This window comes from Mya arenaria, chromosome 7 (assembly GCF_026914265.1).
Source record: "Mya arenaria isolate MELC-2E11 chromosome 7, ASM2691426v1".
Lineage (NCBI taxonomy): Eukaryota > Metazoa > Mollusca > Bivalvia > Myida > Myidae > Mya > Mya arenaria.
In genome coordinates, this window is record NC_069128.1 from 48,534,816 (window position 1) to 48,547,795 (window position 12,980).

The 12,980-nt window shown below is 34.2% G+C and overlaps 2 protein-coding genes across 8 annotated transcripts in view; both read left to right on the forward strand.

Annotated features, from left to right (window-relative positions):
* LOC128241208 (titin homolog) overlaps nucleotides 1-6,160 on the forward strand; it is a 48,823-nt gene extending 42,663 nt beyond the window's left edge. Inside the window, exons 9-11 of the mRNA XM_052958162.1 lie at nucleotides 656-805; nucleotides 1,735-1,761; nucleotides 6,044-6,160. Coding sequence (XP_052814122.1) covers nucleotides 656-805; nucleotides 1,735-1,761; nucleotides 6,044-6,160 — 294 coding nt within the window. The remainder of the gene's footprint in view (nucleotides 1-655; nucleotides 806-1,734; nucleotides 1,762-6,043) is intronic.
* The window catches only part of LOC128240501 (titin-like), a 104,687-nt gene continuing 96,354 nt past the window's right edge, over nucleotides 4,648-12,980 (forward strand). For 6 of the 7 annotated variants that reach the window (XM_052957149.1, XM_052957152.1, XM_052957151.1 and 3 more), the window contains exons 1-2: nucleotides 4,648-4,776; nucleotides 6,044-6,137. The gene's annotated coding sequence lies outside the window, so the exon portion shown is untranslated. The other variant, XM_052957150.1, reaches the window with a different exon arrangement.

The following is a 12,980-nucleotide window of genomic DNA, read 5'->3' on the forward strand; positions in this document are numbered from 1 at the left end:
GGTAAAATATGTGGTACTTCAGTTAGTATTTAGTTTCAATGCATTGTTGACATCGATACCAAGTTTATGTCAGTTTTCGACAATTTTCTTCTTTTTTTTCGCTATTTCATCATATGGAGTACAGCCCCTTTAAAGATGAAATCAAAAACTTTCAAGCAATATTGCATATACTTTACAGTTAATGTTCTAGGGTTACTTTCAGTCTTCATAGTCCAATTGCCAAGTAAACATTTTGAAGTCTTTAAAGCTGCACTCTTACAGATTGCAGACTAACTGACAAAAGATCAGATCACAGTTTTCATAGTTACTTTCAAAAATTAATATTTGATGGTTAAGAGCGTTACTAACACTCCAAGCAAAATTTTTACCCAAGTATGGAAACCTGTAATTTAATTTTCTGTCAGCGGTGTTATATCACCGGTTAACAAAAACAGACATTCCAGACATTAATGCAAAACCTGACTGATTTTAAGACAACAAAAAAAGGTTCAAAATGGTAAATCTGTGCAAGTGCAGCTTTAAGATCATAACTGACCAAACATGGGTTTGTTTTCTACTTTCATTTGCATTTTGAGGCATTATTGGACTCATAATGTGATTTCTTCTAAAAGTTATTTTACTGCAAAATTGTCCTGTCCTTTCCCAATCTTTGCAGACGGTCAACTTGCGCCGCTGTAAGACAACGTCCACATATACAGACCGTCTTAACTTCACCACACTGGACATGAATGAAGGGATGGAGATCCTTGCCTGCAACTTTCCAGGTCAGAAGATGTTGGCTAGAAATATGCCAAAGAAAGATAAGGTAATAAAAAACAAAGCACGAAAAATGTTGTTGCTTTTATTTGAGGCCTGCATTGTTTCAAATGATGGAATACAGTTGAAATTTGCATTTAGTTTTACATAATCATTATTTTTTTGCATTGCAGAAGTTTGTGTTTACAAATGTTGACTAAAATTGTATTCTTCAGACAAAAGCGTCTGTTCATATTCTTAAATTTGCATTTATCAAAATTATATATAAGTTATTATTATATAAGTATTAACCAGACGAATACCTACACATACTTAAGTATGCTCTGGCATACAAAAATTAGTTTTGGTTCCAGCCCTAATTACTAGTGCTCAAATTTGGAAATCAGAAACAAAAATTAATTCAATGGTTACAATATCATATCACTGGACTATAGGGTTCTGTTTTCATAAAAATGATTCCTTCATTAGTGTACTCTTCATACATTTTCTACTAGAGAGGGCACCCTTTATCACTTCTAACCCATAGAAAATGTTGAGAAAACATGCGAAAAAAATCACATATGATATCAAATGTTCACTAAAATGAATAGGTGTGCAAAAAATAAAAAATGATTCAGGTACGTCCCATTTATAGTGATTTTCGTTTAATTTCTGTGTGATATAGTAATATGGTTATCCCTAACCACTTAGTTAATGAAGTTGAAAATAAAGAAAAAGTTGTGTTCATGTGATAACAAATACATATTAGACTATAACCTCTACATTTCAATGCTATGAAATCAGATAACTGGCCTCCAATATGTATCAACCTTAATTTGAGATTTGGCTCCCAGCTTTCAAAAAAAACACATTATAATCTAAGTCAGTTAGAACATTATTGCTCGCTCCACCGTTCTAACATTATTAAGATTTTACACAATATGTTACAATTATTACTAAGACTTAAACCAAGTTCAAGCTCTGAATTTAATTTTTCAGGTTTGCTTTGTCCCAGAAAATATACTGGTAAGTGAAATCACAGTTTTAAAGGTGCACTCTCACAGATTGACCGTTTTGACAACTCTTGTTTCTGTTTTGGAATGAGCCAAATTTTGCGTAAATATCTGAAAATCAGTGATATAAAACTGCTGACAAATACTCAGTTTGCAGTTATTTCAAATTTACATTCGAAAATTAAAGTCTATTGCCAAAAAACTAATTTTTCTTAAGGCGTAACGCTTTTAGCCATAAAACTTCAATCTTAGAATGCAAATGTTAAAAATTTCAATCTGAAAATTTGTCACTTGTATCAGATCACTGACCTTCAGGTGAAAATTGGATCATTCCAAGAGAAAAAATAAAAAAAGTGTCAAATTAGTCAATTAGTGAGAGTGCAGCTTTAGGAAGTTAAATAAATTGTAAATATCTGCTGTTCAGAGGAAGGTAGCATACTCCAATAATTCCATTTGTTGAGATAAAAAAATCCTATTGTCTGCCTTGCACATTCTCTTATTCCATGATCTTAATAGAAGAAGATACCGGTACATTACACAATTAAGTCAAGATGTCTCATGCAATACATTCTCATTAAAATCAGATACAAAGTAATTGCTTCACAACTTTTTGTATTGAACTAAAGCAAACATCATGAAAGGGTTTCAATGTTACAATCCCACAGCCAAACTGACTTACATAAATTTTCCTATTATATCCCTTTTTTAGCAAAAACAGCTAAATTTGAACTGCAGATGTCAACATTTATTATTTAGCAGTTCAAGTTCCTACATACTTTTCTTTGATTACAGAATGATTCAGGCTTTTAATTCTTTCTAAAAAGATTTTGAAAATAACTTGGTGGATGAAGGGAGACTACTCTCATGATTTGACTTGTTGAGATCAGATTTTTTGAATATCTTGTTGTCTCCCTTCAATTGAGCGTTAATGTGATGTTTATACAGGTAGGTCAAGCACAATTGGTTTCAGATCTAGCAGGGTTGAAAGTTATCTCTCTGAAAATGATATGTTGGATATGCTGCAGTGATTGGTTAGCACACTCTTTTCTCTCAAATGTGCCCCAGGCTCAATTCCAAGCCTGGGGGTATGTAAATTTAGTTTGTGGCCACCAAGCCGGACAAGTTGGTTTCCTCTGGGGACTTTGTTTTATCCCCTAACACAAGAATACACTCTTGGGGAACATTGTGCCAACAAGAGTAATAAACGTAATGTTGTTATAACTTATTTCGCAAATGTTGTACATGAATGAATAAGTTTAAACTAAACATATTATCAACTTTTTCTTAAATCTCTGTTTTGAGGGGAAGAATTTATAAATACATCTTAACCTTTAACACTCATCAGATGAGACACCAAGCAGGATATGCTCATGTTATGTATTCTTAATCTAAAGGGTTAAGTTTGTCAATTTTCAAGCCGAACTGAATCAAGACTTGTCTGATTCTGCAGCTAGATGAACTGGTTGAATCTAATTCTGATCAATGCTTCATGATTCAGACAACACCCAAATCCTATATATATGTTTTGATGGTTGTTATTACTTCAAGGCAAAACATTCCTGTAGCTGGTTCAAAGCAGTGTTGCTGTAAAGTCAGAATCATTAGACAGTCATTTGTTTTGGGGGCGTTTTGCAATCATGTTAAATAGCCCATGTTCTTTTGAATTAGAATACAATTGATTCTAATATTTTCTATTGTAGATCTGAAATACCTTTTAAATTTACCTTAGCAAAAAAATGGAAAAGAATTTCTTAGTATTTTATTTTGTTTTGTTGTACATAAACATATTTTAATTTACTGTCTATTATCCCATTGGCTCGAAAGCACCTCGCGTCTTGAAAAATTCGAGCCAAGCAGGCAGGCTTACCCTCAGTATAATGAAATCTGTCCTTTACATCCAGTTTGAGCCAATAAGGAATTTGAGCCTAGCGAATTTGAGCAATTAGGGTTCATAATTTGTATAAATTTGAATCTTCTACCAGTGTTTTTCTGTTTTGAATTTAAATGATAATTACCTTTTCTGAGAATTAATTTAAATGGCCAAAATAAAATCTTAAATGAATCAGATATTATGGTAAACACTGTGGTTGAAATTACAAGAAGCCCTGTACCAGTAAAAGGATTTACTGGCCTGCTCAGATTTTAGCCTTTATATAACAGAGCTATTTATTATATTTTTTTTTATGCCTATCACAAGTGAAAGAAATCCCAGGTAAATCCCATGTCTCCGCCCTGCAGGGACAAACTGCTGGTAAAATCTTCGCTAAATGCCCCCGCACCCTGACATCCTAGGTAAGGCCCTTTCCATGCTATTTATGGCGCGAAAACAAAACCACCGCAATTACTCGGCACTGAGGGGCCACCTGGAAGGTAAAAACACAGCCCATTTCCCCCGCTTTTATTAACTTTTTCATATATTGTGGACTTAGAATATTTTCACTGTTTTAATTATGTCCCGACCATTTGTTAGTGAAATTTTCCTAGTCCAAGACTAAAAAAAGCTTGCTTGAGACTAACAAAGCTTGTGCAAGCTTGTGCAAGCTTGCAAATCCATCACAAGCTTGCAGAATTTGACTTTAAAAATACTTGCGTGCTTGCGCAAGCTTGCGACAAACTTGCAGATATCTTAAACTGCATGTAGAAGCTTGTCGCAAGCTTGCTGCAAGCTTGCCGCTAGCTTGCTGAAAGCATTCATTTTGGTTTGGGTCCCCCTGTATACCCGCAGAATATCCCCAGATGTGGGGGGGGGGGTTGCGTGGTTGTGCATTTCAAGGAACACCCAATCAACCTTTGTTTCTTGCAACCCCTCCAGGTACAAGAAATATCCAATCAAGCCTTTTCTCTCTCAAAAAAACTTCACCACTAAAATCTCAGCAAGTACAGTAGCTTTACCATTCATCTCATTCCAAGGTGTACCAGCCATAGGGCTTATCAATAGAAATTCCAGGTAACTGTATAAAAATACTGTTACCATGGTTACCTGTCAGAATTAAGCAACTGAATATTGTGAAAACATCATGGAATATTGGTAATATGCTTTTGATTTAATGTTTTAAAGGATAGTTTTATATTTGTTGGCTATTTTAATTAGGCTATTATCTGGGCTAGCTATTGCTCATGTATTGTTCTTGATCAATTATAAATAATAGTTGTTGTTTTTGATCTTGTAAATATTATTTTCTTGTTTGTGTAAATATTGGATTGATTTCATTGGATTTAGTTTGTGTGATATGAGGTATGGGTAAAAAGTTATTTTTTGAAGTTTTTTTAAACATTAAATAATCATACTGGTTTAAACTATTTCTGATGTCAAGTCAATAAGGATTAAATTATCAGTAATAATTAAAGCTACTGTTGTTGTTATTTTTTCAAATTCTTTTCACATACAATATTTATGTAAAATGCTTATGGTTGATTCATTGCTTGTATCATCATTTATTGTTATTATATTTTAATATATTAATGCTTTGTATATTTAAACAACCTTTTTGGGGCTGGCCTATTTCGTATCAGAAGAGTTCAGATATTTTTAAGGTATTTAGGGTGGCAATTGAATTGGTGGCTGTGTTGTTGTGGTTTTTGGCATCATGGGAAAACGATAGATTCAGAGAAGCGTAACAAGAGCAATACATTTTTTAGCCATTTGAAATCATGAAGAAATTTCTTCACTGATAAAACTTGGTACACATTGTACACAATGATTGTGTTTACATATGTCGCAAGTTCGAATTACTCTAGCTGCAATATCTTTTGGGTTATGCCCCTTGGCATTTGGTCCACTGGACTTCACTACTAGTTGTCCAGTTTGAGCAGTGATGAGGGCACTCACTTGACACCAATGCGTCTTAGGTTGGATTTCAAGTCGGGGCACATGTGAGTCTGGTTTACCGTCACCAAGCCAGACCGATTTCACAAACGACGTAAAATGACTTAGTTTGAATTAATGATTTTAGTGCTCTTTTTAGCTAATTATTTCCCAGAACGCGAATAAAGATGCTAAAAATCAGGGGCAAAGCTAGCCCAGCATAATTGTACCAAAGGGGTCTGGGGGCATGCCCCCTCAGAAAATTTTGAAAACAATCATGGTGTCAAGTACGCATGCTGCATCCTTGGCTGATTTTTTTTTTTTGTTCAGAATCACTTGGATCCAGCAGCGTGCTTGTATATAGGCAGCATACGCCTGAAAAAATATCTGAAAGAACTTATGCAATTATTTCAGATGCAGTGTTTAATCATTTGTGATATATTCTCCAGTCATTCACCTGTCTACATTTGTTGGCTGTTGTTTTCCACAGGAATTCCTTGATGATGATGTAGGGAGTGTGGGACATCAGAAACAACAGATCGCAACAACAGACGCAGACAATAACTTGGATATAGACAACACTGGTGAGTCAGAAAGAACTAGTTAGAAGCAGTTGATCAAACATTATATATGTGGAAGCATAATTAAACTGTTTATTTCAGCTTGATTGTAAACAAAAGATAATATTGATGAAGATAATAACATTTGGGCCCATTTCTGATGTAAACTGATACACGTGGGTCAAACTGTTGGGCTCAAACTCTTGCTGGACTTCTCCGTTGGGGGATCCTCTCCATTGGCGCAAATATATATTTTTTCTTGACCAATTAAAAATTTCCCAACAGCTGTGGAAGTTTTCCAAACCACTATGGAAGTTTTTGGTCTATAAAATAAAACTGGTTTACAAAATTGTCTTAGTACAGCTCAGCATATGTTCAAAACACAAAAGTCTTCATATTCCATATACAATTGTTTAAGTTAAACTCATTAACTATACATGATAACTTGTTAAGTTTGATCTGTTATTTAGTATTAACACTATTTCTAATTGTGTCTTCTACGTAGCATACTGGACACATAAGATCATCTTTGTCCTGAAGAGTAGGCCTCTGTGTTGTCAGTGTCATACTTTCTTTTCCGATCAATAACTTTCATATGGCTGTGTCCAGAAAATGGTATGCACATCAGTCATGGTCGGTAGATGACCATTATTTTTTTTCGGGTCAACACGTCTCATAGGTCATGGTGATTTTCCCAGAATGATTACAGGCGCTTTTGTTTCTGATCAATAAATATGAACAAAATGGGTTAGAGTCTTTAAACCTTGTATGCACATTGGTCATGGTCTGGCCATTAGATGACCCTATTGATTGATGGGTCAATAGGTCAAAGTATTGAAAGACCAAAGTATAATAAATAGGTGTTTTCCTTTCTGATCAATAACTGATGAATGACTAGATTTGGAGTCTTCTAAATTGGTATACGCTTTTTGGGCATGTCCAGAAGATTACCCCATTTGATTTGTGGGTCAAAGGTCAAGGTCATGGTGACCATAAATAGAAGAATTATTAGCGCATGCAAACAGACAACACATCCAATTCCGAGGAGTGAAGTTACTAATTATTAATGTTTTACATAATTGCTGTCAATAAAGCCGGGTTCTAAGCTAATCCTGAAATCAATTTGAGGCTTTTAACTTTAGACTATTACACAGTTGCAAACATTGTTTTTTGCACAGACATTTGTATCAAAAGCAGTAAGATGTACATTGAAATGAATATGAATGAATTTCGAAACAATTTCAAAAATGGTTAAAGCACCTTTACTCTTTTTTAAAACTTGAATCGCTCAAAATGGAACAGACCCCCTCAATCTAGATCCCTCCTCAACCCCCCACCCCTGCTTTTTTTGGGGGGATTGACAATTATTAGCTGTTAGAGCCCCATGTCAAACAACTGAGACTGCTGAAGTCTGCTTTTTTCATACTTTATTTTTTGTGCTTTGGAATGAGGCATCCTCATCCATGTACGTATTATTAATTTATTATTCATGGGTTTGAATGTTTTTGTTTGACATTGCATGTCCTTGATGCAAACTTGCTGCACTTTTAAGACATCTGCGGAATTATGGAGGAGAAGATAATAGGCTATTGCGCAATACAAATATTTCTGATTACACATGCACCAATTACTGCTCAGATATATAGATTAGATCTGCTAAAATCTTTAAAGTAAGAAACCCAGAAGAATTGTTATTACTAGCAGAAGATGTCAGCAGACTAGGTTTTGAACAGGAGCCAGAAATGATAAGACCAGGGGTGCTTGGAGATATTTCAGATGTTTACTTTGGAAGATTTAAAGATGATTCCGTCTAAAACTGTAACTTTATCACTATGTAGACCTTAAGAAAGATGGCTTAGATGTGCACAGTCTGGGCAAAAACATACCTGATAGTTTTGATGTAACATAGTATCCATGTAACATAGTTTCCATTTGGTAATATAGTTTCCATGTAACATCATTCCATGTAACATAGTTTCCTTGTAACATAGTTTCTATGTAACATCGTTTCCTTGTAACATAGTTTCCATGTAACATCATTTCCATGTAACATAGTTTCCATTAAACATAGTTTCTATGTAACATCGTTTCCATGTAACATAGTTTCCATGTAACATAGTTTCCTTGTAACATTGGGTGCTTTATTAAAATAAATTCAGACAGATGTGCATAAAAAATTGAGTGCATGTTGTTTTTTCCTGTATCTGACCTTATAAATTTTATTGGGTTGTGATCCTCAATGTACAAAATGATAAGGTACATGAAATTGACATCGTTGTGTACATTTCATTGAATCTTACATCACATGGCTAACGACACATGCATGTTTCGCAGTGTTATCGCTTGATCACGTTAATTCCAGTCACTTAAAAAATAGCGTCAGCATAATTATCTGGACTCATAAAGAGATATGATTTAAGCTGGGAAACCATTATTTGCTATTTTTAAACAGGAACACTGAGATGGGACAGCAACATGATTGTTGCGTTTATTTGTTAAATCAAGAAAATGATGTATAATCGGCCTACTATTAGGTCGCAATGACAATTTGGGTCTTGTTTAGAGGAAATACTGTATTTGCCGATGTTTGGATCATCTGGTGTCTAGTCCCTTTAAAAAGATATAATGGACAAAACTTACACATCAGATCTTTAAAAAATAAGCAGTTTGATATTATAAATACCAGTGGTCGAAATGAACACAAGCCCACAAGCCCTGCACTGGTAAAATGTCTTCCGGGCTTGCTCAATTTTTGAAATCATATAGTAGGGCTTGTTGAAAAATTTCATGCCAAGCAACAGTATAAGAATTCGGGCTTGTTCATCCAAAAGTCTAATTTCAATGACTGTAATACTATAATAAAACTTTATGCCTTGATAGCAGTATATTTCAATGTACTTTTATGCCATGATAGCTATATTTCAATGTACTTTTATGCCACGATATCTATATTTCAATGTACTTTTATGCCATGATAGCTATATTTCAATGTACTTATTTTAGAAGCCCATCAATTTGATATTTATGATGATTATGTTTCACAAAGGTATTTGATTTCTTAAAGAGGATTATTAAGTCATTATAAAGAGTGCTAAAAGATGGTTGAACAATAGAAATTTATATTTGCTTTTGCATTGCAAATGATATATGTTTTGGCAACACAACCAAATTATTATACACCACTAACATTTATGACATCATAACAATTATTAACAAAACTGTTATCCATAGGTGTAACTGGAATAAATCACATAGTTTCCACATGTTTTATCTCTTAGATGTGAGGGGAATATAAGTCACTAGATATTTTCAGGGGCTTACCTAAGGCATACTCCAGTATGCCTGGGTGGGCGTACATATCAGTTTTGGTTCCACTGAGATGGCAAATGCTTCATGAGATCAAGTATAAAGAATGAGAACCCTGTTAAAGGGGTTTATATACATTTGGAATGTTTACTAGTTAAAATTTGTCACAACTCTACTGAAGGTAAAAAAAAGGCTCCCACCCCATATAACATACTGAGATTAAACTCATGAAAGACTGTCACATATTGATACCTTACTCATGTTTTTGTCATGGTTTTTGTGTGGCCTGGTACCTCAGTAAGTACCAGTTGCCCAGTCAGCGAGGGGTTCTGGGTTCAAGCCCCAGTCTTGCTGCACATTTTCTGAACCTGTGTCGCAGCTTACAATTCATTTATAATTATGTAACGCCCCTGATTCCTGATATAGATCTTGGTTTTGTGATACAGTTCTGATTTGTTTCTGGCCCAGTATACTATAAATATATCACTGTCAGGGAACACTGGGCTACCTGTTTACATTCCTAGAAGTCTTGGAGGAATGTTGTTGTTATAAGTCTTTTATTAGCATCAAAGAAGTCTTTATTACTTGAAAACTAAATATAAGTATAAACAAATAGGCAGGGGTTCAAATGTTCAGGATTAGTCCTTATAATCAGGATTGACAGCTTTTTACTTCAGACTTAATTGTACAGTTGTAAAAATTAATTTTTGCTCAAACTTACTAATGCAATTTGAAAAACAAAGTCTGTCATGCTATTTTTTGTATCTTGGTTTTTTATTCTGGTGTAACAATTAAATACTTATCAGCACCATATCAAATCACAACTATAGTTTTAGTCTAATGTAACATTTAAGTCAATAGAACATTTAGCACTAGTGGATTCAGGAGTGGGGTGGTGCGGGGAAGGGCATGCCCCCCCCCCAAAAAAAAAATAGTCCAAGTGAATATTTCATGTTCATATTGTAGATAAACTATGGAGAAATTTTTACCATAATGCACCATCTCCGACTAAAATTTGCCAATTTTTTCTTGGGGGAGGACCCAAACCATCTCAGCTTGTTCACAGCCTATTCAGGGGATTCCTTGGAAAAGAGGCACATGCTGCCAAGGTCAGCCCTGATATATAATGTCCGCCCCTCTAGTATCAAATTCTGGAACTGCACATGCTTTATTGCTGACATTCTAACAGAATAGTGATCAACTTTTTATATTGATGTACAGTCAAACCCGGTTGGCTCTAACTGCCAGGGACTGCCTGAAACACCTCAAGCCTCAGGGAAATTCAAGCCAAGCTGGAATGTTTATCTTAGCAGAAAAAAATCTGTCAATTACATAAAGTTTGAGCTAATAATTAAGAATGGCTTGTTTGCTACATTCACTCCTCCCAATCTTAATCATTAAAATCTTACTTCATGTTATCTAACTATTACTTATTGCACAGTTGCTAATTCAACATAAAAGAAACAAGTTGTTTGTAACGTTTGTTGTCGAAGTTTAGATATATAGACGAACCCTGCTTGAAATATTACTTCAGATACATTGTCAATGCAAAACTTGAATGAGGGAGTTTGTATCAGATGAGTGGCAGTATAGGCAGACCTTTAAACACCTGGGAAAGTTGAAATTCTTAATGATTTATAAGCAAAGAATTTAATTAAAAATTACTTTTCTGCAATCTCATTGGCTGAACATGTAGGTTGTATTCTAAGAATGTATAAATGTGTTTATACATAACATTGATTGCCATTTTTTTCTGATAAAATCATTTAAATAATGAATTCAAGATGCAGAAGCAGATGGTGTGGGTTGTATTTTTTATAATTTACGTATTAACTATGAAATAAGTGTGAATTTGATTGTTCTGCGATATAAATACAGAAATACATGTTCAATAACCTTGCTGATTGTAGGCGTATGATTCATCAGTCGAAACATTATCAGGTTGAGCATTTGCCAAACTGTTGATTCTGAGAAAGATAAATTATTTTTTATATCAAGTTGCCTCTTGAAAGTCAGTGGGAAATATTTGCCTGCAGATTGAAAATCAACTCTCTGAAATCAGGGTATTTGCAGGCGTTCAATGTTAGGTTTTTATTCAGAGACTTTTAACAGAGACAGCACTTTTGATACATATCTTTCCTTTTAGTATCACTTAAATTATCAGTATCATTTTGTTCATTTTAAATATTGCGCCAATAGCTCAGAACTTTGTTAAAGTTAACATTGTTAACAGCATCGTTTTTAACTTTAAAAGGTGAAATATTTGATGCCCATACATTAGAATATATTAAAACAAATACAGCTGAAACAAAGTCTCAAATCCTGTTAGAAATACCGCAGATCACAAGTCTGTCCATTAAAGATTTTAGAGAAAGAAGTTAACAATGATGACGTTAGCAAAGATGTTAACTTTAACAAAGGTATGAACAATCAGCCAATATCTGTCCTACACCCAATATAAAATAATAGGATAAAGGTGATGTGGTCTGTTATCAAGACAGTGTAAAAATAGGTGTCCCCATCCTCATTAAAGAGATCCAATGTTCAAACGCCATTAAGGGCACTTTCTTATAGGTTCTTCGAACAGTGATCAGAACTGGGGTTTCTTACCACTAAACTCTAAACCTAATGAGTGATTTAGTATTCTGCATGTAAATGTAGCCTGAGGGCTAATGCTAAGTTTAATGGAATAAGATAAGAGGATGAATTCCATAATCTATGAAATAATTAGTCGGCACCTAGAAGAGCGCCGACTATATTTGATATTACTTTAAAAATGTTCCAACTTAGGGACTAGTTCATAATTTGCAGAACAATGCTTTCAATAGTTTCCACGTTGCATGATAAAATATGAAGTTTAGTTTGTTTTATAAAACTTTACACTAATTGATAATGAAACCTTGAATTATAATAGCCCTGCTTATCGTTTTGATTTTAAATACCAACTCAATCATAACAACTCGGCCATCTCCGAGATAGATACAGGCCGAGGTGTTCCGATTGATATAGATGAAGGTTACACGGTACTATTAAAATATCCTTTATGTCTGTAAACCTCCTACGCAGTAATCTCCCTTGGTGACAGCAAAAATGCCGAGTTTTGAAAAATTAACCTTGAGCTTATTTGTTTGTTTTGAAAATGTCATTCGAAAGAATGAACTCCAGATAATTCCCCTTTGATATATAGTATTTTTATCCCCATTCTATATACTCATATGAGTGAAATGTGTTACATAAACTTGTATAAAATATAAAGCAAGGAATTCACATAACATGCCGGTACCAATAAAAGGTGAATTTCATGCTATTGAAATCTATGTATTAGACCATTGACTCTATTTCTTCCGAAGAAACGTATGTATATTTTTGTTATTATTCAGTTTTAACCGGAGTATTAGCTTGGGGAAAAATAACCATAATGTCCTTCGAGCATATGTACACCCAACATAAAACAAAATATTATCATTGAAATAATAACCATTTTTGGTTATTTACATGCACGATTTTCTTCTAATTTCATTGCGCCGACTTGATGCTATGCATCAACTTTTTTCTTGTATT